We start from the raw sequence: 26956 nt of genomic DNA, 5'->3' as shown, positions 1-26956 counted from the left end.
TATTATTATTTTATGTATTGTTATATTTTTCTATACTTTTGATATTTTTACCAACTTTTTATACAAATATGATATCTTTCTAACCATCTTTTTAAGATATAAATCTCTTTTTTCATCATAGATATTTTAGTGTTGTGAGATATTATGTTTAAATGATATTTTAAAAATGAATAATAATTCAGAACTACCCAAAGATATTATGTTTCACCACATTGTCTATGTGGTAAGGTGGTCTTTCACTTAAAAATAAATAAAAAATTCAAAAGATAGTGGAGGATTACTTTGCCACATAGACAATGTGGTAAAAAGTAGTATTTTTAAGTGATGATGAATCATTACTGTTTAAAAATTGATTCATTGATATAACTTATATAAGCATATAAGGTAACATTTTTCGTCTACTATGAAATCACCCATTTTATAACTTGTAATTTTGGGTAAAATACTGAGAAAAAAGAAACAAAAATAAAAGGAAGAAAGGCATAACTAAACTGATGTTTGCTTAAAGATGCGTTTGGAGTTGTGATTTCACAGTAAAAAAATGTGATTTTCAACAAAATCGTAGAAAATGAACCGTTTGGAAATTTTGCGTTTTAAAAAAATATCAATTTGAAAACGTAGAAAATTGCCTTTCAAATTGCAAGCAATGGGTACTTTTTTTGAAAACGCAGAATTTTAAAAGTTAATTTGCGTTGCGATTTTGCCAAACGCTTAACTGAGTTTTTAAAAATCATTTTTTTAAATCGCACATTTTAAAATCGATATTTTTAAATTGCACTTTTAAAATCGTAAACTCAAACGAACTCCAAATGTAGCGAGCATACATTAACACGCCATAGTGGAAGAACCACTATATAATCGATTTGAAAAACGATAAAAATCATTCTTTTGTATGTTTATTGTATATCTGAAAATGTATAATAAATTGACAATTTATTATTGGATTTATGGAATTCCACTGCAAAACAGATAGGTAAAAAATATATAACAAAATGATGTCTAAAACAGTTTTTTTTTTTTTTTTTTTTTAAAAAAAATTTAGGTTGAAAAAGTATTTTGAAATGAAGTAAAACAAAAGAACAGTTTGATGTGTTTTATGTTTTATTTATTTTTGTGAAATAAAAGAGGAGAGAAGAAAATTTTACCAAGCATTAGTGACCTCACGGGAATTTCTCTTTCCTTGTATAAATGTATTGCTGAAAAAAATAAAAAAAAAAACCTCACGGGAAGCACGTGAGCAAACTCACATGCGATTTCTTGCAAACATCCATTTTTCCCAGAATAAGCCTCGGTGACTCGGAAGGCGTTGGAGGAGCCGGAGGTATAGCTTGACCTCTGTTGTCACCGGAAAACCCAGAAGTAAAAGAAAAAGACCCATTTTCATAGCAACCTTGGAATCTCTACTTGTGAATAACTATTTCCCCATTTTTCGCCCCTTTCAGAGAGTAATTCTCCAACTTCTCTGCCTCCTTTTCATTCCCTACATCTTACAGTTTTATCTTTATCTTTTTTCGTCGTTTTTGTGGGTTTTTTTTTTTTTTTTTTTGAAGAAAATATTTTTTCAGATTCATTGGGAAAATCTGAGCAGAAAGAAATAGTCTTTTTTCATAATAAAGAAGGATGAGAACAGGAAAGGGTAATCAGGAGGACGAGGAGTACGAGGAAGAAGAGTTCAGCTCCAAGAAAGATGGCACTTCTTCCACTGCCAACAACAAAGGTTTCTCTCGTATTCAGACAAACCCTTTTGTGTTTTTCGCCTTACCATAGTATGTGTTGTGTTAGATCCAATTCTGGGAGATCCGTTTTCCTTTGTACGAGATTATGCAATAAATTGATTTTTTTTTTTTTTTTGTTTTGTTTGTCGCTATTGTTTGCTCTAAAATTTGTTTTGAAGCCAAGCATAGTGCAATCTCTTTCGGGCTAATGTTGGTTTCATATGTCAATAATTGTGGAATTCTTAGTGTCCCTCGAATTTGGAAACTGATATAGAGATAGAGGCTTTGTATTTAGTTGTCCGACTTCTTTGCTGAGGATGTTTGCTCTTAACGGTTTTGCAAAATGGTAAATTTTAAACTTTTTTTTTTTCGTTAATTTATTATTTTTTTCTTTTGTGTTTCCATTTTTATTTTTTTGGAATATTGGGACTTTACCACTGACTGCACCTCATTTGTTCGTTTTGAAATTTGAGTTCTTATGTTGGGATTTTGACGCTGAAACCAGATGCTAAGAACGATGATAAGGCTAATGCAATGCGATCTAAACACTCTGTCACAGAGCAGCGGAGGAGAAGCAAAATCAACGAGAGGTATGTTTGACTGTCTTTCCTGTTTAGTACATTCCCTGATGTCATATCAGTATAGCCTCAAATCCTCAACAACGTTTGTAGAGTAAAATTTTTGATAATCATGAATCTAGGAACAATTACTCTACAGTTTTTGAAGGTTAGTAGCTTGGCGTCATTATTGGATTTAGCTGCCTTACCTTTTATGAAGTGTTTCTATGTGTGATCACCTGTGCGCACTGTCATGAATATCACCATTATAAATTTTTTTATGGGTAGCCTACGATTCTTTGTAGGGTGCGTGCTGTAGACCGAATGTAATACACTAGCATTTTTCCTTCACATCATGTGGTTTCATGGTTTAAGGTAGCATATGACACAGTGGGGTTTGGGCTGTAGCCTGAATGTAATACATTAGTGTTTTTCCTTCACATCACAAGGCTTTATGGTTTTATGAATACTTTTTATTGATATCATTACATAATTTACATTCATCACTGCATGCATTTTGATTTCTCTAATAACTGAGAGCAAAAGGGACATTAAATTAACCGACTCTCTGATATGTGATGGGCAGAGACAGCATGAAAGTCATATTGTCTTGTTCATGGTGCCGTATTTCATCAATTCCTTACAATAATTTTTTTGAAGCTTGAAGTGTGTTCCATCTTTTTGGACAAACTTTTGTGTTGTTCCGTACATGAGAATTTTTTTCAATAAAACCAATGGTTTTGAGCATGTGTTTCTATTGATGTACTTTTTAATCTATTTGAGGAACTTATGTTTCTCGATAAATCATATCAAGCTCATTCTTTTCACAAAAAGTCAAAATTAAGAATATGACGTGAAGGTACTTTCTGTTTGTTGTCATATCTGCATTTCCTTTGGCTCTGTCATAGTTCTAATGTGTTTCTTGTATCTTTGATTTGGGTGTTAGTTGGTTAGTTACTATTTTATAACTGGGTTTATCATTGATTTTTGTTTTTTTGATGAATAATAATTTGTTGAAAAAAAGGCAAAGCATGGGTACACGAAAAGTATACAAGAGATACAAGTTATACAACCACCATATATATATATATTGACCTTCAAGCCCAAAATGGCCTCTCAACACAGGATAATGTGACCTAAATTATAGATTTGATCACGATCTGCATTGCACATAATAAGCGTAGCATCTGCAAAGAGAAGGTGTGATATTTCCAAGGGGGCAATGTTTCGGGTGTCTATTCAGAATCTTGATAAATAATCTCAATCATAGCTCTAGATAGCATTCTACTGAGAGTCTCCATGACAATCACGAAGAGGAGAGGCGAGAGAGAGTCCCCTTGGCAAAGGCCTCGAGAACTACCAATTTAGCCATATGGACTACCATTAATCAAAATAGAGAAGCAGGCCGTGGAGATACAAGCAGTCATCCATTTCCTCAATTCTGAACCAAAGCCAAGATGCTCCTTGAGATAGGAGAGGAACTCCTAGTTGACATGGTTGTCGGCTTTTTCCAAGTCCAGCTTGCAAATATCGCTAGGAATACCCGATATCAGCCTGCTGTGCAGACGCTCATTAGCTATAAGAACTAAGTCAAGAATTTGTCTTTTCCCTATGAAGGCATTTTGACTTTTCGATATGAGCACTCCCAACACTTGTTTCAGTTTGATATCAAGGACTTTCGCCAAAGTTTTATAAACACTCCCCACCAAGCTGATAGGTTTGAAATCTATTACTTCCAATTGCCCAATCTTTTTGGGGATGAGAGCAATAAACATAGTGTTGAGGCTCTTCTCGAACAACTCATACTCTTGAAAATTATGGAAGACACGCATAAGGTCATCCTTCACTATAGCCCAACAAGACCAAAAAAAGCAATAGTGAAGCCGCAAGGACCCGACACTTTGTCACCATCCATGCAAAGCAAAGCCTGAAGAACTTCCTCCTCTTGGAACGATCTCTCCAACCAATCTACTTTTGCAGAGTCTAAACAGGGAAACCCCAAACCATCTAATTTGGGCAGCCAAGTAATAGTTTCACTAAAGAGATTCTTGTAATACTGAATGATAATATCATTGATCTCCCCTTGGGCAGAGGTAACAATACCATCAATACAAAGATTGGAGATGTCTCTAGTGAGAGTTGGCAAGGCGGTGAAAAAAATCTCATGTTGTGATCCCCTTCTTTTAACTAGCTTGCCCTAGACTTCTACCCCACCCCCCTCTCCCCACGCTAACTTCTTGCATAAGGGCAACATTCTCCAAATCTGGTTTCGCCTTAGACCTCTTGACTCTTCCTCTTCTACAAGACATCTCTCCTCTTCTAGGTGATAGAGACTAGATCTCCTCCAATACGGATTTCTTCCTCTCCTTCACATTACTGAAGCCCTCTTATTTCCATCGCTTTAAGTAAATTTTCAGCGTTTTATTTTACTAGCAAAGACAAACAAGGAGCGCCTAGGAACTAATATGAATCCCACCACTATTTCACCATGTCTAGAAAACCCTCTGCTTTCAGCCACATGTTTTCAAATTTAAATGAGTGTGAGCCTCTAGACATACCCACGCTGTCAAGTAAAATGGAAAAATGATCTGATAAGGGTCGAGGAAGACAACATTGAATCAGGTCTGAGAACTGCCCTTCCCAATCCGGTAAAACTAGTAATCTATTAATTCTAGACATAGAGAGGGAGGGAGAGAGAGAGAGGGGGGGGGGGGGGGGGTCTTGGTTGGTTGACCATGTGAAGAACCTCTAGCCAACATGATATCCACCAACCCCTGCTCTAAAATGAAATATGAAAATTCCCACATGGCAGAGGTTAACTAAGTCCCCCTCACCCTTGAGAAATCGATCGGAGGTAACCCTTCCCACGTTCTACTATTTGTAGCCTGAAGGAGTTTCCCTTTGGCTTGAGAATGAACTCAAATGATTTCGATTCTACGAAGAAAAAACGCCCCATGGGTCCTACGTTACAAGCAAACTTAAAGTAACAGAGACCACACAACAATCAACCTTTTCCAATATTATTACTTGAATGGTATGGACTGTAGACCAGATCTTATCATTTGAAAATGTTGCACCGAAAACTGGTATCTTGGGTATAGATTGATCACATATCAGAACAGAATAGTCGAATAGTATGGTTGGATTACTCCAGTTTGACAATAAGTTTGGGCCTGGGTGGCACTTTTTCCAATTTAATTGGTATGTGTCCTAGAATCAATTTCATTATCTGATTTTATGGTTTTTGTGGGCATTTTTATTGCATTCTCTATACTTCTACAGGTGTTAGTTTTGGTAAGAGACTGAAAGGTTGACAATTTTCATGTTTTGTGTTACACCACTTGTAATGTGATCCATCTGAAGCTGGTCATGTCATTTGTTCACCTTGTCTCTTATGTTTATAAACACAAAAAAATGATTCAATATTGCGGCTTGAGTAGGAGAGAAGGACGTACTACTTATGAAGCTTGCATGGCTCTGTTCTGTTTGAGGAAAAAACTTTACATTGTTATGTCACGGCCAGACCAACTGTAGTTACATATCAAGCTTGTCAAGTTTTATGTTTATAACTGGTCGAATTATAGGTTGCTCTTCTAGGAGTTGAGGATGGGTTTTTGAAAGATTTTGATATGTTTGGATGTGTGGTTTGTTTTTATAATGTATCTTATGAAGTCTGATGTCAAAAGAGCTTGGTGAAGCTTAATCCTTTTTCTTTCAGATTCCAGATATTGAGAGATCTCATACCCCATAGTGATCAAAAGAGAGATACGGCATCATTCCTATTAGAGGTAAGTTCTTAGTGAATGAACTAGTACGCATTTTTTTGGAATTAGTTGTTACTTTTTTGTGCTTAAATTGATTGCTGATCACAGTTTCATTGCAGGTGATTGATTATGTTCATTATTTACAAGAGAAGGTACAAAAGTATGAGGGTTCTTACCAGGGATGGAGTTCCGAGCCCACAAAGTTGATGCCATGGGTAAATTGCTTATACTCGCTTCATGCTTGTATTTAGTTGAATTCTCATTAAATGTTGCACACAAATGCTTGAGATAAAGTCTCTGGTACTTTTTGAAATGGAATTAATCTATGCATTATACAAGTTCAAAGAAGCCTTAGGTATTGGGACTGAGATATAAAGGAGCATGTAATCTCATGGACCTTTAGTAAATAATTATTTACCTGTCGGAAGATTTATGGTTTTGACATGATTGTTTTTGAATGTATTGAATTGTAAAATATATGTAATCTATGGTAGAAAATCATAATCCATATACAATTTATTTGTAAATCTTCATAATCCACTAAAAAAGGAGCCAAAATTTGAAATCTAGAATAAATTTAATTTGAAAATCTTTTGTGGCTAAGATTTTTAAATTTTTGTCCTTTGTGAATGTATAATAGCAATGATACTTATAAACATAATGCTGTAAGATATGGATCCACGTAGATAACAACTTTCAAACACGCACACGCACACTGGAGAAAGAAAAAAAATTACATCCAAAATTTTGTGCTGAATTCATCTGGCATTCATGTATCCCGTGAACCTTGACTAGTCCTTGTCAAAGTTGATCCATAAGCATTAATGCCATTGCTTGGGACTCAACAGTTCAAATGGGAACTACATTTATTCTGTGTTTTATTACTTACTGAAGTATTGAATAACGCAGACATTCATTTATTGATTCAAGTGACGGCCTGTTTCTGTTTAATTTATTTTTATTTTTATTAAAAAAATTATTTTACTGCTAATGGAATCTTGCTGGTGGTGGAGAGGAATTGATGAATACATTTTTATTGGAAGTTTATTTGCCTGTTGAAATTCTTGTCACTGTTAACTTGTTCAGTCGCCTGCTTGAAACAGAGAAATAGTCACTGGCGTGTTCAGAGTTTAGTTGGTCACCCTCAAACCATAAAGAATGGTTCTGGTATGGGGTCAGCGTTTCCTGGGAAGTTGGATGAGAATAATGTCTCTCTAACCCCAACCACGCTTACAAGCATACAGAAACCTGTAGAATCTGATCCTAGCAGGGATATCACCTGCAAATCGATGGATCAGCAACCTGAGTTAAGAAACAAGGGATTACCTCTGCCCATGCCTGTTTCTGTCAGAGGTGATGGCGTGCAAGCCCATGCTCTTCAGGGACCGGTTTCTGATGCTCAATCAACCGAGTGTCCCATGACCCGTGAAGCACTGAGCCAACAGGAGGAGCTGGTAATTAAAGGGGGAACAATTAGCATCTCAAGTGTTTACTCTCAAGGGTGGGTAATAATAGAAGTTTGTGGAATTTCTTGGTTTTAGTAACTATGAGCCTTCAGATTTAGAAATATTTGGCATACCAAATTTATAGTTTGACTACTATTATAAATGGAGTCCCATCATGTTTGCCTTTTTCTTTCGAGTTCTTGTACCTCTATTCTTGTCTCAGATATGATGCGTGGCTGACTGTAGCTTGACAATCTGTTTTGGACTTGTGGTTCTAAGAAGCTTAGTCGTAGATTCAATGAGGCATATATAGCTTGTACATTTTTATTTTTTTTTGTTAGCGTGTTTAACTTCTGACTTGTTTTAGGACACTTCCCAACCTGAATTAATATTTTAGTATGGCTTCTCTTGCGGTTTATGAATCGGGAGTAATATCGAGTTGAATTGGATCCAAGAGCCTGGTTTTCTTTTTATCAAATAGATGTTGAATCAGGCTGTTTGGGCATTGTATCGTCATTTTGCTGTTTTTTTTTTTTTTTCTTCATTTTATAGTTTTTCAAATTTTTTATTGATTATATATCAATCAAAAGTTGGAAGTCTGAGAAATGTGTCTCAGCCCCATTGTCCATAGGTGAAGTTGTTATTTTTGTTGTATATATTGTTCTCTTATCAATATATTTCCAGTTAGGTTGTTTGGGCAATATTTTCATCCTTTTTATCAAGATATTCAACTCAAAACTTTTAATTGTACATCGATTAAATCGTTGGAAGGCTGAGGATTGTCTTGTCCCCATTGCCGCTTCTTCTTCTTGTTGAATCATTTCCTTTATATACGGTAATATCCAATTTAATGGATTCAAAATGTAGATTTTTTTATGCTGTCCATATTTTTTGGATTTCTTTCTAAATGTCTTCTAAACTATAATGACTGTTGTCATTTATGTTTAGAGATTGATAGACTTGTCAAATTATTTTGCCCAGTATTTGGCTAGGCTTGGCTGACAGATTAGTGTCAAGATCCTGCGAGGCCAGCAATATTTTTATTTTTTTCGTTTTTATGGTACTCTTTTGTCAATTGAAAATACTTGATGATTACAGAAACTTATGTTATCTGGTACCCATGGCATACGCTTACAGCCTTTTTCCCAAAGGCTTTTTGATGGGTTTGGGTGCTAAAGTATATGCTGATGAATGATTGGTTTGGTGCTGGCCAGGTTGTTGAACACTTTGACACAAGCACTGCAGAGTGCGGGGGTGGATCTGTCACAGGCCAACGTTGCAGTGCAGATTGATCTTGGGAAGCGCGCAGACAGAGGCACGATTTCTGGAACATCCATTTCTAAGGTATATAAATCAGGCCATTGGTTTTTGCTGGAGAGTTGGTTAAGCAGGATTTAGGGTCTACCTTCCTATCGTTTGATCACCTCAATCTCATCACTCACTCCCCTGGTTGCCATTTCGACCAAGTGGGATCTTTTAATGGTTCTTTATCTTTTTCCTGAGCCAGTGGAGACCTAGATGTTGCCAGACAGCCCATTTTTCAAAAAAAAGAAAAAAAAAAACTTCATTTTTTGCTGACAACTTTTACAGCCAACTGTTGGAGTTCAACAAAAAAAAAAAAAAAAACAGTTTTTGGTATGAAGAAGTATATATATAGGTAATGCTATCATTCTTTCATTGTCCAGGATCATGAGAATACCCCTTCTAGCCATCAAGCGATGACACATCTAAGAGATGCAGGCAGCAGAGAGGAGTCAGATCAAGCTCAAAAGCGGCTAAAAACATAGAACTAGTGCGGCACTTCATGAGTCTCCATTTTCATTGTTTACAAGCTACTTTGTCGTCTCCTGGTTATTATTGTACATGCTTGTACGTGTCTTTAGTTTTCTTAGGTTTCAACACTATTTCATGGGACCGATGTCCAGAACCGTTAAAATTATAAATTTCTTCTTGAGTTCCTTCTATGAATCTGTTCGAGTGACCATTGCTTGTATTCTGATTGTAGCATATCTAATCTCAAATGTATGAAATGGAGCCTCCTGCTGGTGGCCAGCCAATTTCCCGGTACATAGGTTGGTGTTCATGTCTCGTGTTTTTTTTTTGAAATTGACATTCCAAATTTGAGTGCTCGTTATATTGAAGGTCGTCATCAAGGAGATCACATTACAGTGGAATATCATTATCATTTTGACATATTCAATGTTACCATAGACTTTTAATCTTTCAATTGCAAGAGTTTGATAGTAGGTTTGGTGAAAGGGTTGATGAAACTTTTTGACACTTGGGTCAGCTTTGGATCTAAAGGATGTCTATAAATCCTTTACAATTGATAATATATGTAGTCTTATGGAGAATTATTATCCTTTTGATTTTTTATGAGCAGGAGGAAATTAATTTGAAATTTCAGTTGAGACATTTTGATTCTTTGAACTTGATGTACTTGATCATCGGAAGTTACAAATTGTATCTCATGGCAAAATTATGTTGAGGATTGATAGATACAAAAAAATTAAAGACATAACATCATATTAATGAATTGATTCATCTTATTTTGACTCTTTTAGTATCTATTACAACGACTATCAAACAAATATTTTCCGCTAAGGAAGTTGTTAAAACAAGATTTCATAACAAAATGAAGGGACGAGTTTCTTGCAATCAATACTTAACGATTTTATTTATGTAAAAGAGTGCAGGTTGCAATTTTAGACATTTTGTTTTTTGTATTTTTGTTTCTACTTTGTAGTAGTGTCTACGTGTTACCTTTTAACATATTAATCCCGGCATATATTTATAAAGTTATACATGCTTTTTTGTGATATAAATATTGTGCTATAAAATATTTCATTTCGATTTCGAATGGATATAAATTTCTACAAATTGAGTTGTAGAGAAATTACTCTAATCTAGCATCTAAAAGAGTTAAGAGTATTTCGAGCATTTGAGAAACATATATATATATATATAAATGCATATGAGAAGCATATGCCATTAAACATCAATAATAACCACCGGCCTACCTCGATGCTCTACCTAACTGACCAAAAACTATTTCCCTTTTGATTACAGGATATGTACACAGTAAAGGGTGAAACAACAGTTACGTTGGCGGAAAAGAAAAGTAGTGGGATTCCAAAATAACTTGTTTCACGTCCTCTCAGAATTTTTCGTAACTAACGGCAAACATTCATGTGGATTACTATAGAAATAATCTTCTTGCATGGGTCTGGCAGGAACCTCTGTCCTTCGAGCAGGGCTACCCATGCGATCACCATGGCCTGTCTTCACTTCTTGGGAGAATTCGTCCCATCCGAGTTTTCCATTTCTGTACTCATCTATCAGATGTATCAGAAGCCATCTGTCGAGACTTATTGTCATCTTGTACCCCAAATATCTGGAAATTAAACATGTTAATGATGAATATATTATAAAATTAATTAAATTAAACGATTGGTAAAATACCTTCTATGGCCTTCAACAACCATTGCCATGTTTCCTCCATATGTTGGCACGAAAATGTCACTCTCTAATGACACAATGTAATCCAACGCAGCCATCATGTTTGAATGTTTCAGGAAGGGCTTAAGGTCTGAGGTTGTCATCAATGTTTCCTTTTTAATCTGTTTCATCACACAAACGAAAACGAAAACGAAAACAAAAACAAAAACAAAAAGAAGCTAATTAAGAGATAATTAATTAAGCAAATTAAAGCCTACCATTATTGATATTACATGCAATTATTGTAGCTAGGTCGATCGATAAACTGACCAGATTTGGAAAAGCTGCTCTCAGGGCAGCCATTCTCCTCTCTCCCCCATATATATTTCCAGCAGCGATATAAACTTGAATGCTAGGATCAATATCCAATGCCCGCAATGCAAGTGCAGTTTCCTCGGGAGTTAAAGGGCAACGACCGTCTTTTCTTTTCTTGATAGAATTTATTGCTTTTTGTCCCCACCACGGGGTGGCATATCTGATAAACAAAATTTATATATATGCATTGGACATTAACAAAGTAATCAAGGTTTAATTAAGTGATTCTGTACGTGAGCCATGCATCAAGAAACGAAGACAACTCGATCGATCACCTCAGTTTAGTCAGTTCATCAACTTCTGTCTCGTTGCAACCTTCATTGCAGCCAGTGAATGCTAACATATCCATTTCATATCTGAGATGAAGAGCCAAGTAAGGACCGTTTTGCCTCAGAATCCTGACAATCTTCTTGCCCGTTTCCTCTATAGGGGCAGTGAATCTCAGAGCTTCATAGTTTGCTCGGCAACGCAGCTTTTGAAGATCTTCAGGAACCCCATTATTTGCAAGCCTATAATCAGTCTTGGTGAAATGCAAGACTTCATGCTCTTTTATCTGGGGAAGAATCTGCATGCAAATGTACATACATTAATCGTAAGAACAGGAAAAGATTAACCCAACTAAGCACATGATTTGAAATGGGGAAGCAAACTTAACGTACGTACCTTGTAGTAATAATAGCCCATATTGGACCATCTTCTCGATTCCATAGAATAGATGGAAGCGTTCTTCATTCTTCTCTTCTGCTCATCAGGCAGCCGTCTCAATATCCGGACCTCATCTTTCAAAGATGTAATGAAATAATACACGTCAAATATATCTTGGAATTCACTGCGCAGATCGAGTAATTAAATTAAGCAATTCATTAAGAATTTCTCAATGATATTTATTCATTTGATGGATATATATATATATATACATGATGTATATATTGATCGGCGATCGATCACCTCCTATCATGCCAAATGGAGGTATTGTCCAATTCGGGAACAACAAGCGTGACATTCAAATATCTTGCAATGGCAACCATGTCACAAATCTGTATACACATAACCAACTCAAGTGTAATCAGCAGACACTAATATATAGATTAATAGTGGCTACGTTTAAGAAAGCTAGTGCATGAACCAGAGTGCTTACACCAGCTCGCATTTGATTCAATCCGCCATTTGCCGAAACCATCAGATATCCATTGTTTTTATAAACTCCTGAGACAAATTATTTATTTCACTTTGATTGATCATCGACGCATTTCATGAGGAATTATTTATTATAATAATGACATGATTCATTTAACGAAAAAAGAAAAAAGAACAAAAAATTAGGAATTAAAAAGACAATGGTCCAAATGCAAGTTGCATATATAATAGCTTCATCAATTATTTAATTTATTGATAAGAATAACAGGTTTTAGCAGATATATATATATTCCCAATATCTTAAAGACTTAAACAATGAGAGGTTGAACAGAATGATATGTGGGAAGTCTAGAACTTAAACCCTGTCCAAATGAAATAATTATGATATATATGGTGAAAGTTTCAGAATACGGCTGCCATTATTTTTCCCCATGCATCTATGCCGCTGCCACATCAGATATATTCCCAAAGTTTGCTCTCTTGTATCCTGATAGCAGATTTTTTTTTAAAAAAAAATCAGTTTATAAAAGTGACATGTATTTTTTAAATTATTAAAAAAACTTGTAAGAAATATTTTTTATTAAAAAAAATGTGTTTTTCACATGCTAAAGACTCGTGTCATTTTTAGAGGTTGGTTTGTAAAAAATTTGTGTATGTCTCGTAGTGGGCTCACGTCGGCATCTTAAGGTGATTGGGATCATCTGATCTACCTAGTAGCCACAACTCCCGGATCAAAGAGATCTGGCGGCCACGACCACCAGATCGCATTAGGGGTGGTCATAACCATTCCCGATGGCTCATCGAGGGTGGTTGACCACCCCCAAAAAGTTTGGTTAGGGTGGCCAACCACCCTACCAATAAAAGTGACTAATTTTTTTATTTTTTTTATGTAGGTTAATGTGACAGTGTCGGTACGACAATAAATTTTTTGAACTCGTACTGCTACGTAAGGAAGCATAAGATATGGGATGTATTTAGCATTTTCCATAGATAAATTTGCTTTCATTTCTCAAAACCTTTCATGTATTATAGTCAGCCTAAGCAAAAACAAAATTAAGCTACATAATTAACTAGTTGTACAATGGAGAGGGATTATAAATCACGCCAGTAAAACTAGAATAGCACTCACTTTCAGGAGGAGTGTCAATAAGATGAGAAGACCAGAACGTGAACAACGTCGGTGTCATCTTCCCGCTCAGGGCTCTGAGTTGCAGTGCGCAGGCGCACAGCATCAACAGCGACGTGGCTCCAACCACGCATAAGTTAAGTTGATCGGAGCGCGACCCAGATGCAATCCAACTCTTCAACTTTTCAGCTTTGATCCCTCCCATAATCAACCTCTTCAGGTACTTAATTTTCAGCTTTGATCCCTCCAAAAACCAAACTAATTTTTTTAGCTAATATTTTTGCTTCATGCATAATTGCATATTATACGGTTTCGATCTCCTCTTACCTCTCCGTGTCATCCATCCATGTCCCCAAGCTTGATACTACTAAAGTCTCTCCTGTACAGCTTAAAATTGTACATACAAAAAAAAAAAAACAAAAAAAAAAAACAAAACTGTTTTATAAAATGTAGTAATAAGTTCCATTATATTACATACGTACATATAGAAAAATGTGACATATATATATACTTGAGAGAAATCTTACATGAATAAAGAACCAAGATTTTGAGCTTGATTTTCCCGAGAACCAATCAAAACAAATACCGTTAATTTGTTGTTGATTTACGAGGTATTCCAGCCAGATTCGATCCGGTTATTAAAGCCGGACAACTGGTCTTAGGAGTCACCGGCATATATAGCCTTACGTATAAGATTTTTAAAGAAATGGACCTATGCGGTTTAGGAGAGTCTAACAGTCATACGTACATCAGGCTCCAAAACATTGAAAAAAAAAAAAAAAAAACAAGAAAGTGTCATCCATCAGACGAACATCAGCCAGTTGCATGCATGTAGCCATTTACCAACCACGTTTCTTCTTTTCCTTCAATTGAGAGGGACCGAATGCATACTATTTAGTTTAAAATAGGATTTGATTCGTCCAGTACTATGTAATTTTATATATATTTCCAAAATCCTCAATTTATCGCACGATAAGGCCGGAGTTATATATGATCAATATAAACTTTCAATGAAGGAATTTATGATTAAGATCTCTTCTTAATTAATTAAGACTCGGTATCATCATTTATTTCCCATATGTAATTGTATTGACTATTATGATATATGATCATGGCCGTCATCTTCATTGGTGCCTCTCGTGCATCATATCTATGGTTTTGTACCATCGTTTTTATAATTCTTTTATTATGATCGATCATTGTCCTGCACTTTGTACCACATGACTACTCGCGGTGTAGAAAAGGGAAGGGAAGTCGCGGTCAGGCAGTAGGCTATAAATGAATAAAGTCGCTTGCGAATAGGGTTGGGTTCGGCTGAAGATTGGTTTATTTATTAAATAAATAGAGCTTGAACAAAAATTTAAGCTCGTTTATTAAATTAGTTGAACTCGTATAAACTTAGTTCGGTTCTTATATGCTTGTATAACTTTATTTTTATTATTTTCATAATATTATTTTTAATTAATTTTGTAATGAGAACATATTAAATATTTAAAAAGATAATTCTCTTCATAATTTAATAGATAAACTTGAATTATTGTAATTGTGAGTCTTGATATAAATATAAGTATAATATTTGTGTGTATATGAGAGGGTTTATGTGTATTTGTATATATGTGTGTGTTTGTATGTGTAATGAATGTATCTACTTATATACTATAAGATAATTAAGTATATATATAGACTCAATATTAGATTGTTTAAAATTCGAGTTAATTTATTTAATTACTCAATTAAATAGCAAATCTTAACAATTATTAAATAACTAATAATTAGTATGAATTTGTACAAATAAAAAATAAAAATACGACATTTACTTAATTTATATATGGAATGAATAAGTTAATTGAGTAGCTCATGACAAGCTCGAACTCCTTTGAAAAATTAATGAACAGACTTTGAACATTTTATCTAGCTCAATGATAAGTTCGAGCTTGATTTGTGTTAAAAAAAAAAATTAAACGGACTGAGCTTGATCATTCAATACTTGGCTCAATTAAAATTGTAATTGGCAAAGATTAGTCGTTAAATATGCGCAATGAGAGATGTTTTGGAGAAAAGGAACCTCTAAAAAAGGATAATCATATCATATAATATATAGTACCAAGTATATAAAATTGATTTTACATTAAATGTTTACTTTTAACTAACAACATAATTTTCTTAGGTCTGAACATATATAATAGGAAATCATACGAATTATATTTGAGAATATTAACCAATAAATTTCGTGTAAAGAAGAATTCATATAAGAGTTTTTACTATGAATAGAGCATGAGTTTTCTTTTTTCTTTTTTCATTTTTTTCTTTGGTATTTTTTGGTTTTTAGGTTTTATCCTTTTAGGTAATTCATACATTTTTTGGATGAATAATAATCAGGGAAAACTTTGTTTACCACCCTTGATCTTTTATCACTTTTGTAATTAATCATACCCTTAAACTTTAAAAAGTATTAATTTAGTATATCCATATTTTAATTTTTTTCAATTTCGTCCCTCCGTTAGAATTTTTTGTTAAATCTTGTCAAATTATATATATATGAGCGCATATATTTGATCAATAGCAGATCGTACGTACCTCTATCAAGAAATTGAATAGAAAAGGTCCAAAAGGCCGGATATATAAACTTTTGTACATGTATATATCATGAGCGCAAGCATCGCTCGTATGATCTGATCATAAAACAATAGATTTCAAGGGTATATTAGTTACATTGATTGGATGACATAAATCCAATAGCTGACCTAATCGTAATTCATAATGAGAATCGTGTGCCCTTTGATGATTTTCTGACAATTGGTGGCAAACACTCCTGTGGATTAGTATAGAAATAATCTTCTTCCTTGGGTTTTCCAGGAATTTCTAGTCTTTGCGTTGGCCCACCCATGCGATCAGCATGACCTGTCTTGACTGCTTGAGAGAATTCGTTCCAGCTCAGTGTTCCATTCTTGTACTGATCTATCAGATTGATTAGAAGCAATCTGTCTAGACGAATTGTTGTCTTGAACCCCAAGTATCTGAAACATATATATATTAATGCATTTTTTTAGAAGGGTTTAATTTGTGTCAAAATTAAGCAGCGATATGAATTAATTAACACTAATAGGAAATTGCATGTTCATAAAATACCGTCGATGGCCTTCAACAACTCTTGCCATGTTTCCTCCGAATGTAGGCACAAAAATGTCACTTTCTAATGCTACAGTGTAATCCAACGCTGCCATCAGGTTTGAATGTTTCCGGAAGGGTTTAAGGTCTGAGGGTGTCAGCAATGTTTCCTTTTTCAACTGTTTCTCGCATCAAAAAGCAAGACATCGATCATCTTAATTAGTAAACCCTACCATATATATATATATATATACATGCAAATGTTTTCACGTACAGTAAAGAAGTTGCCCGGCCGGCCGTCAAGTTTTTCAATCAACTTACCAAATTTGGAAAAGCTTCTCTCAGGACAGCCATTCTACTCTCTCCACCATATATATTTCCGGCAGCAACGTAAATTTGGATACTAGGATCAATATCCAATGCCCTCAATGTAAGCGCGGTTTCCTCGGGGGTTAAAGGGCAGCCGCCGTTTTTTCTTTTCTTTTCAGAGTCTATTACCTTTTCCTTCCACCATGGGTAGGAATATCTGATGACATGCACAAACTTTTATTCATTGGAAGTTTAAGAAATCAAGGTTTTGTTAATACCTTTTTGGGCGTTAAAAGATGAAGAAAACTCACCTCATTTTTGTCAATTCATCAATTTCTGTGTCATTGCAACCTTCGGTGCATCCAGAGAATGCTAACATGTCCATTTCATATCTGAGATGAAGAACTAAGAAAGGGCCCTTTTGCCTTAGAAGCCTGACAATCTTTTTTCCTACTTCCTCTATTGGGGGAGTGAATCTCAGAGCTTCGTAGTTCACTCGGCACCGCAGCTTTTGGACTTCTACAGGAATCCCATTATTTGCAAGCCTAGTATCAGTCTTGGTGAAGTGCAAGAGTCCGTACTTTTTTATAATTGGAAGAACCTGCTAGAACATATAATAATATTAATTAGGAATATTTCAGATCTAAAAAATTACAAATTAAATATATTGGAAATTCAAAACCAACCAACCGCGTCATAATAAGACGTGTTGGACCAACTACTGGGTGGCATGGAATGGAAGCAAGGTAAGTACTCCATTATCTTCAGCTCTTTAGGCAGCTCACTCAATATCTGAACCTCATCTCTCAATGATGTAATGAAATGGTTCATATCAAATATGTCTTTGAACTGACTGCCATGGCCCATGGTAAAATAAAGGGAATTCTTAAGATTTTCATTGTAAAATTCAAGCTTGAAGAAACGATAAATTGAATCAAATCAAATGAGCTAGTAAACATGTACGTATTAATTGACCTACCTGCTATCATTCCAGAAGGATTTTTTATCCAATTCAGGAACTATAAGCGTAACATTCAAATATCTTGCCACAGCAACCATGTCACAAATCTGTAAATAGATATATATATATATATATATATATATATATATAGCACAATCAAATCGTGTATGTAACTCAACGTCGGACACTAATAGTGGGATTAACGTCCAAGAGCAGCGCAAAGTACTTACACCAGCTCGCATTTGGTTCAATCCTCCATTAGCGGAAATCATCAGATATCCATTGTTCTCATAGACTCCTGAAGTACATAGGCAGAAAATAAAATGTATTTCTAAAAAAAAATTCAATTATAAAATGCCATAGTAAATTATACTGAAATATTTATGCTAAATGCATCTATATTGCATGCGTTACGTCTAGATAAAATATTATCAATATATAATTAACGCCATAGATTGAGGTAGATCCTCATCCTCACTATATATGCATACCTCTCAAACAATCGAAATAGGAAGTACTTAACGGAAATGGTATAACTTATAAGCTATCAACTTAAAATCTGTTGAACCCAAACCCATGCAAACGAAATAGTCATAATAAAGGGTATAGCTGATTGATTATCATTTTTTCTACGTACACGGTACATCTCAGGTGCCGGTGTCGCCAGAATTCGGACAATCAATCCAATCAAAACTGTGTGGTAGTTCAGTGTAAATCTTATAAATGACTCAAAATATTGTTGTATTACAATTGCATGAAGCCATGTAGTAATCTAACTTAGCTAATATTAGGGCCGGCAATTTTTGACATATATAACTTGCGAACTTGATACAAACCGATTAATACGAAATTAAAGGATTAAGATTAAGAAGTCTGACTCGTTTAATTAAATAGATCAGGTTATATGATCGATCTATATAATCTTATATTATATATACCCATAATTTGATACGAACATGCAATTTTTGACGTGACCCACGAATCTGACATGAACCAAATATAAAATTAAAGAGTTATAATTGAGGGGTTTGACCCGTTTAATTAAGTGGGTAGAGTTAGAATTAATATATATATATATATATATATATATATATATATATATATATATATATATATATATATATATATATATATATATATATATATATAGTCCTATATATATATCTATACCTCATCATAATCAAAATCTAACACGTAAACACAAATTGCCGCTCTTATTACCTGTTTCTCTCTGTTGATTGCAAACTAGCTATTAATCATAACATGTCGAAACAAAGCACAGCACTTACTTTCAGGCAGCTGAATGTCAACGTGAAAAGAAGACCGGGACATGAACGACCTCGGCGAGATGGTCGTCTCGCTAAGCGTTCCCAGCTGCACCACACAGGCGCGCAGCAGCAACAGTGTTACAACGCCAACCACCCACAGGTTCAGTCGAGCTAACTGGGACCGAGCTACGATCCAATTCTTGAGCTTTTCAGCTTTGATTCCTTCCATAATCAAGCTCTTTACATTCTCCGATTTGACTTCTCCACTACGCTGTCCCTCCATAATATTGCATGGTTTCTCCTTCACCTCTCGGACCTTGGGCTCTTCAGGATCAACCTTTGTGTAATCCATCTCCACAAGTTCCTTCCTTCTTGCTACTTCTAAACGTCTCTTTATTATAGCTTGATACTATATGTAACCAAACAAATCATAATGTTATTAAAAATATGTACTATATACATATATATATATATATATATATATATATATATATATACACGTATATTACATTTAATTAGTTCAATATCGATATATAATACCAATATAGTATGTATAGAAGATGTACGTACGTACAAGAGAGGTGAAAATAATTTTTTTTTTCCTTTATTTCTTTTTTCATTAGACTAGAAACGAAGAAAATTAAATGACATATATAATAAAATAAAATTCTTACAACAATAAAGAGAAGGAAAAGCATGCGATGAGAAAGATTTAGAGCTTTACGATCAGCGCGCGCGTCTAGCTATAATCAGAAGGAAGACATTAAAGTGAAGCCCTGGGCGGCCTCCGACCAGATTTCGGCTATTATATATATTTATATATATATATATCCAGAAAGCTGATTATAGAAGGCACCAGCAATATTCAGAACCGTTCGAGTTGCTTTTAAAGGAATGAGAGAATTGAAGAATTCTACGCAGTTTTAAATTAAAAAAAGTGTCATCCATCAAACACGCATCAAACTGCTTGTAGCCATTGTTGGCCACATTAATTGTTTCCTAGCAGCTAGCTCTCATTACACTGAGAGGGACTATACGTACACAATTAAGTTTATTACATGCATTAATTTCGCTATGCAAAAATTTGAAAATCATATCAAATCAATTTATCAAATTAAGTTAAACAATAATGTGTGACCTAGGCCACTACTCGATCCAGGGGCGGAGGGAGGGGGGGTTGAGAGGGGGCAAATGCCCCCCCCTCAACCTCCAAAAATTTCTCTTATCGCATGTAGAAATCTTCCTAATATTTTGGTTGCCCACCCTAACCAGTCACCAGGGGCACTGCCCTCAGCCTCTCAGCCACTAATAGGGGCAAACGACTCCTGCCGCCATTTTTATTTTTTTCTTTGACAGTCTCAGTTTTTAGGTTGGATGTTATAGACAAGGAAGACGAACGAGGAAGATGAACTTTTATGACTTTAAAAAAACGCACCGTTTAGTTGATGAAAACGCGTGTTTAAAGAAAGCCACACCTTTCAAATGTTGCCCAACGCTCAGTTTTTATAGTGATTGCCGGTTGTTGTGTTTTTTTTTTTTTAAAAAAAAAAAAGAAAAAAAAAGGCATGTGTCAATTTACTTTTTTTGGCTCTCTAATTGACCGCTAGATTTGATTGGGATCGAGACACTACAGTAAATCACTAAACTCACCCACTCAAGTAAAAAAAAAAATTAAAAAAAAAAAGCTGAAGACTAAAGTACATAATATACCATGGGCCATGGGCCCATGGCATTGAGTTGCTATTTGCTATTGCAAGATGCAATTTATAGTTCATCTCGGAGAGTATTTTGCAGGTAAAATGTGTAATTTCAAACTAAAATGCGAAAAGTAAACTGTGAGGAGTGAATTTTTAAATAATTACAGTTTGAAAACGTAAAAAAAAATTACATTTTCAAATCTTACGCAATGAAATATTTTTTTATATTAAAAACGTACTATTTTAAAAGTTAACTTGCAATTTTAGGGGTGTTTTACTAAACACACTATTTTGTTCTCTATTTTACCAAACGCTTAACTGCGTTTTTTAAAATTATATTTTTAAATTGCACGTTTTAAAATCGCTATTTTTTAATCGTACTTTTTAAAACCGTAAACTCAAACGGACATTCAAAGACATTGAGTTGTGATTGCGATTGCAATTTTGAGAATTTCTGAAGTCTAAAATAAGTTCATCTTTTATAGCACGACCATCAAATTCTTATTCTTCTTATTGTAGTTCTTTCATTCCGTCAAATTTTTCTTCTTCATGCCGTCCAATAATTCAGATAAATTACTTCCTTTTTTTTTTCTTCGGTTTCTTCTTTTTGAAAAGTTTCAGATATTTATTTTATTTATTCAAACTTTTACATTGATTACGCTTTTATATTTAGATTGCTCTTATAAATTAATTGTTTATGAATATATGGTTTTTTTTGCATATTTTAATTATATAAAATATATAATTGTAATTATACGAGATTATGGAGAACAAAAATGATGAGCTATAATCAAATTCTAAACAAGATCGTGTCAATGTAAATTTAACAAATATTTTTAATAAATTTTCTTTAACTTCATTTTTAATCTTGACCCCCCTTAACCAAAATCCTGGCTCCGCCACTGACTCGATCTTAAAGTTTTGTATAAGAGATAGACGTACGTAGTAACGTAGGCCACTAGTACTATATATATATATATATATATCACTAGACACAAATATGGGACCACGTACGTAACTATCAATATATATTTATATGCTATAATAATTTAAAATTGATAACAAGAAAATAATAGTAATTAATAAGGTTGCTTTAATGCATTAAACAAATTTGTGACTCTTATCTATATAAAAAAATTAAAAAAAAAAAATTGTGACTCTTAGATGATTATATATATATCACATTTTAAAACTGAATTCTGACTCTTATGACATGTGATTGTACTGTCATCACATATAATTAATTAATTAATTAATCGAATTCAAGAGTAATTCCTATAAGTTTCAACAAAATTAAGGAGAGAGAGAGAGAGAGAGAGAGAGAGAGAGAGAGAGAGAGAGAGAGAGAAATATTATTTTCATCAATTTATTATAATTAAATGTCACAAAAAGTTGAGCACTCTGATAACTAATTAAGCACTCAAGGAGATATCACTAGACACAGATATGGGACCACGTAATTATCAATATTTATATGCTATAATAATTTAAAATTGATGACAAGAAAATAACAGTAATTAATAAGGGTTGCTTAAATTTAATGCAAAACCATTTGAATTGATCCAATATCTGCATCATATAACAAAGAAATTATTAATATGAAGAATTATTTTCAAGATTCAAACCTTTTTAACTCTATAGCTGGCCGGCCCACGTTCAATCACATAGAAAAAAAAAATGAAGGGAAAATACATTTTACTCCCTTGAATTATATCCCCTTTTGTGTTTTGGATCTCAATGTTCAAAAGTGACATTCGACCCCCCAACAAAGTATCTATTTAATTGTGACAAGTTAAACCATTTGTTAATTTTTTCATCTTTTTGGACAAAATATCAGTCACGTGCATCGTATGCTCATACGTAACTTTTACTCCCTAAAATGGTCCCGGGGTAAAGTATTAAAAAAAAAAAAAAAAACAAAGAAAAACAAAGAAAACCAAAAAAAAAAAAAAAAAATCGGGGTGGTTTTAGCCACCCCTAGCTATTTGTCAATTGGGGCTGGCCGAACTACCCCCATGACCCATCCCCATTCCGGCCAAATAAGGGTGACAGCTCGATCTCTCTCTCTCTCTTAACACTTAATCCAAAGGAAATCTTTGTGAGTTCATATCATTAAAAGTCACGTACGACGCTTCCGTTTAAAAAGATGGTTGATTGAGGGTTTAACTTGCCACAATTAGGTACTTTTTTTGGGGGAGGAGGAGCGGGCCGGGGGAGCGCTTAAATGTCACTTTTTGAATATTAGACCCCAAAATGCAAATTATATTTAGGGCGATAAAGTGTATTTTTTAAATAAATTAAAAAAAAAAAAAAAAAGGTATGCATGAAATCGTAAAGAAAGTGTAGTTGAATTACATGTTTCAGACTCCACATGCATGTATGGCACGGCAGTACCTCAAAAGAATCGAATTCGTATCATATATTCAGGCTGACATGATAAACAAGCCCGATATTGAACCCAAGCTGCACGCAACTTAAAAGGGGCTGATCAGCTCATAAGCCAAATTAATTTGTAGATTATGAGTTGTCCTGTTTCTAATAGCTGTCCATAATCCACATGTACGAGTCACCTTCACCCATCAGATCACACATTCTTCCAAAAAAATTGTGTTAAAGCATTTTTAAAATTAATATGTATATATATTTATTTTGTGTCTTGGGAATGTTTTAAAATGAAGGTATTAAAGAATATTAAATGATAGTCCCACATGAAAAAAAGATAAATTGTAGTTGTCATTTATAATGTCCAACACACTTTAAGCATTTAAAGTAATGCTTGGGTGTATATGCGCGCGCGCGCGTGCGTGTGGCAGTGGGCTGTAGGGTGCTTTGATGGTGCACTTGACACTTTTCAATTTTGGATAGTCATGATCGATTGATCTAGTAGTTTAATCTAAATCATAGGATGTTTCTTTGGTAAATCTAGTGGCTGGATATACTGGACCATCACTAAAATAAACTGTAAGGTCAAATCACATTTCATCTAATGGTTGAGATTAATTAATAACGATATAATGGTTATTATTAAATAATCATAGACAGTTATTTGATCTGATGGTCAGATTTACAGTTATTTCAATATAATACAGAAGTAACTGCTGTCTAGTTATCAGAAAAAATATAGAAGTAACTGTTGTACAGTGATTAATAAAAAAGATAACAAAATTTCTTTTATCTTCAGTTCTTCTTCTGATACCTTTTGAATTTAAAATTAAAAAAGTCTCTGTCTATCTCTTAATAGAAAAATCTGAAAGTGTTCAGGTTTAATTTTCGTTTGTGCAAAACGCAATTAAACAAACAGAAGGTTCTGGGCTCTATTGTATCATGGAGAAATATTTGCCCTGTAACCCTTTGCATACCTTTCTGGTGGGGGCAAATAATTTCTTAAGGACAGCGACATTGTAATGCGCCTTAAGAGCATTTCATTTATTTATTTTTTTTGGCTTTCGTTTACTTTTTCTAACAAATTGTCTTTCCAAAGACCTCATTTTTGTTAAAGTGTCCCACATCGCCAATAAATTACTGACCTGGGAAGTTTATAAGCCATGGACACCCCTTCTCTTTCAAGGTGTCTTATCAGAGTGAGTAAGGCCCATGGATGATGATGTGCATTTCCCTCCCGTTGTTGAACACGTGTTTGACCAAAGTTGTCACACATGAAAATGCGTGTTAAAGTGTCCCACATCGCCAAACGATATATGACCTAGAGACTTCATAAGTCATGGATACTCCTCCTCTCTCAATGTGTCTTTTGAGAGTGAGTAATACCCATAGACTTTTATCAAAGCAGGTTTTTTGGACGTTGATGGGCATTTCCCTCTAGTTGTTGAACACGTGTTTGGCCAAATATGCAACAAGTGAGGGAACGTGTTAAAGTCTCCCACATTGCCAAGAGATTACTAACCTAAGAAGTTTATTAGCCATATATAGACACTTATTTTCTCTAAAGGCGTCACTAAGACTCATGGACTTTTACAATTTTGTCTCATTCTTTTGGCTCCCTCCACTATAACCATTTATTTTGTAATGCTTTTGGTTTTTATCTTTTCACTTAGAATTTAACAAGAAGATTGATTGAACTCAAGCTCGGGAAAGTTCCCCGATCCACGCTAAAGCATAGTCAAGCCCAATCAGAACTCAACGGAGCTCAAGCTCAACGTACACTAAAATTATAAAGACAAAGCCAAGCTCAAAGGCAAAAACCTTAACATCTACGTACAGTTACAAACTCAGCACTCAGCACTGGTTGCACCTAGAGATTCCGATCGATAATTAATGGCTATATGTCAATCATGAAGAAACTTTTGGATCGGTGTTCGTACCAATTGGCGTTATAACTTATCGAATGGACACGATCTATGTCCTTAATTTAGTTACCTCTCGTTTCTAGCTAGACCTTTTTCCCTTGGGACCAGTAGTGAGTAGTGATTGATCAACTGTGACATCCCATATCGTTTGGGTATGACAATGAAAATGTGCTTATATTTATATTCGCATATTTTTTAACATAACGCGTTTTAAGCTGTAATGACTGAACCTATCAGAACTTCGCAGTATACGAAAGTAGTATTAGGATAGTTAATCTCCTCGGAAGTTTAATTTAGAGAAAGTCAAAATAGATAATATTGTATCGTTTGGAGTAGGTCGCTGCATCAACACATATGATATGATAAGGGTACCGTCGCTCATTTGAATTCAAGTACTGTATTTGATTAGATAATATCAGATCCTTTGAATAGTTCAAATGTAGAGTTTATATCATATATGCACATCGATCTTGAGTTGACTATTTATAGTAATGAAAACCCAACAAATGGCTGATAAGTGAGGAATTACAAACCATAGAAAATTCTTGTTCTGTTATTCCTATATACACAAGTACATATAAAAACAAGGGGAGAATCCAAATACTACTACCCTTCCCACTAACATGGCTACACCTGATCAACCACCTCCCCCTCCGCTTCCCATGTATTTGCAAGAACCTGAAATGACCAAAGAATGCAGGGACATCATATCCTCCTTGCCTACCCAACCAAGCTGGATTCAAGGTGAAGGTAAACTCCTTCAGTATGAAGGGTACGGTATTGGTTTGTAACTTGGTTCATGCAAGGAGTTGTAGCATTCCAAATACACTTTCAAGCTCATGACACCGATATCCTCCTTGCGACCATTCCTAAAGCCGGCACCACTTGGTTGAAGGCCATCTCCTTCACCTTAATGAACAGGGTGCAGTACTATCCAGACACTCAACAACACCCTTTGCTCACAAACAACCCTCGCGCTCTTGTGCCCTTCTTGGAGATGGACCAATACAACAAAAAAGAGGTTCCAAATCTCACCTACTTTACCTCTCCAAGGCTTTTCTCAACCCATTTACCTTATTCGCTGCTACCAATATCTGCAAAGAACTCCACTTGCAAGATTGTGTTTTTGTATAGGAACCCTAAGGACACTTTTGTGTCACTTTGGCATTTCTCAAACAGGTTGACACCAACGAGCATGGGTACCTACTCACTTGAAGACGCCATTGATATGTTTTGTAGGGGAGTAAATCCATATGGGCCATATTGGGATCATGTTTTGGGATATTGGAAGGAAAGCTTAGAAAAGCCTCAAAAGGTGCTCTTCTTGAAGTTTGAGGAAATGAAAGAGAAGCCCATTGCTAATCTGAGGAGACTGGCTGAGTTCATGGGGTGCCCTTTTTCCCCGGAAGAAGAGGCAAAAGGTGTAGTGAATGATATCTCTAGGTTATGTAGTTTTGACAATTTGAGCAACTTGGAGGTGAATAAAAATGGAAAATCGTTAGTCGGCACAGAGAATAATGCATATTTTCGTCGAGGTCAAGTTGGAGACTGGATGAATTCCTTGACAGCTGAGATGATAGAGAAATTGGACCGCATTACTGAAGAGAAGTTCATGGTACAGGATTAGGATTTTAGGTATTCAAGTTGCATGCATCATCATTTTCCTTATTATTGTATATATTGTGTTGGCATCTGGTCAGCATCAGAATAAAATGTTTTTTGTGTTCTTAATTCAATTGTCAACGTGTA

The 26956-nt window shown here is 34.7% G+C and overlaps 3 protein-coding genes and 1 pseudogene across 8 annotated transcripts; 2 read left to right on the top strand and 2 right to left on the bottom strand.

Moving 5' to 3' along the window:
* Positions 1–1220: 1220 nt before the first annotated feature.
* Positions 1221–9548, top strand: LOC133869970 (transcription factor BIM2). Of its 3 annotated transcripts, XR_009900615.1 has the most exons (9): positions 1221–1445; positions 1566–1717; positions 2221–2305; positions 5991–6060; positions 6156–6251; positions 7140–7537; positions 8696–8825; positions 9167–9350; positions 9487–9548. XR_009900615.1 is itself a non-coding variant. In XM_062307064.1 (8 exons), the coding sequence occupies exons 2-8, from the start codon at positions 1621–1623 to the stop codon at positions 9266–9268; spliced, it is 978 nt and encodes a 325-aa protein (XP_062163048.1). In that variant the 5' UTR covers positions 1221–1445; positions 1566–1620; the 3' UTR covers positions 9269–9548. The 3 variants fall into 3 exon arrangements, 2 of the variants coding, with proteins under 2 accessions (XP_062163048.1, XP_062163050.1); XM_062307064.1 differs by having other exon boundaries at positions 9167–9548; XM_062307066.1 differs by having other exon boundaries at positions 1551–1717; positions 9167–9548.
* A 948-nt stretch (positions 9549–10496) lies between these two features.
* On the bottom strand, positions 10497–14281 carry LOC133869945 (rhamnogalacturonan I rhamnosyltransferase 1-like). 3 transcript variants are annotated; one of them, XM_062307048.1, is made up of 10 exons: positions 14085–14281; positions 13885–13944; positions 13561–13801; positions 12433–12500; positions 12243–12331; positions 11958–12123; positions 11570–11859; positions 11250–11454; positions 10944–11101; positions 10497–10875 (listed from the first exon to the last, which is right to left on the bottom strand). In XM_062307048.1, the coding sequence occupies exons 3-10, from the start codon at positions 13760–13762 to the stop codon at positions 10629–10631; spliced, it is 1425 nt and encodes a 474-aa protein (XP_062163032.1). In that variant the 5' UTR covers positions 13763–13801; positions 13885–13944; positions 14085–14281; the 3' UTR covers positions 10497–10628. The 3 variants fall into 3 exon arrangements, with proteins under 3 accessions (XP_062163032.1, XP_062163047.1, XP_062163040.1); XM_062307063.1 differs by having other exon boundaries at positions 13561–13792; XM_062307056.1 differs by having other exon boundaries at positions 13885–13936.
* Positions 14282–16178: 1897 nt separating this feature from the next.
* On the bottom strand, positions 16179–20092 carry LOC133858454 (rhamnogalacturonan I rhamnosyltransferase 1-like). Of its 2 annotated transcripts, none has more exons than XM_062293925.1 (9): positions 19878–20092; positions 19225–19612; positions 18166–18233; positions 17954–18042; positions 17665–17827; positions 17286–17575; positions 16987–17191; positions 16687–16844; positions 16179–16574 (listed from the first exon to the last, which is right to left on the bottom strand). In XM_062293925.1, the coding sequence occupies exons 1-9, from the start codon at positions 19899–19901 to the stop codon at positions 16313–16315; spliced, it is 1647 nt and encodes a 548-aa protein (XP_062149909.1). In that variant the 5' UTR covers positions 19902–20092; the 3' UTR covers positions 16179–16312. The 2 variants fall into 2 exon arrangements, with proteins under 2 accessions (XP_062149909.1, XP_062149910.1); XM_062293926.1 differs by having other exon boundaries at positions 19928–20091.
* Positions 20093–25830: 5738 nt separating this feature from the next.
* LOC133864594 (cytosolic sulfotransferase 5-like) lies at positions 25831–26834 on the top strand (annotated as a pseudogene).
* The last annotated feature ends 122 nt before the right edge of the window (positions 26835–26956 follow it).

This window comes from Alnus glutinosa, chromosome 1 (genome assembly GCF_958979055.1).
Source record: "Alnus glutinosa chromosome 1, dhAlnGlut1.1, whole genome shotgun sequence".
In the NCBI taxonomy this organism is placed as follows: domain Eukaryota; kingdom Viridiplantae; phylum Streptophyta; class Magnoliopsida; order Fagales; family Betulaceae; genus Alnus; species Alnus glutinosa.
Note: the sequence above shows the minus strand (reverse complement) of the source record. Positions and strands in the feature narration are given on the sequence as shown.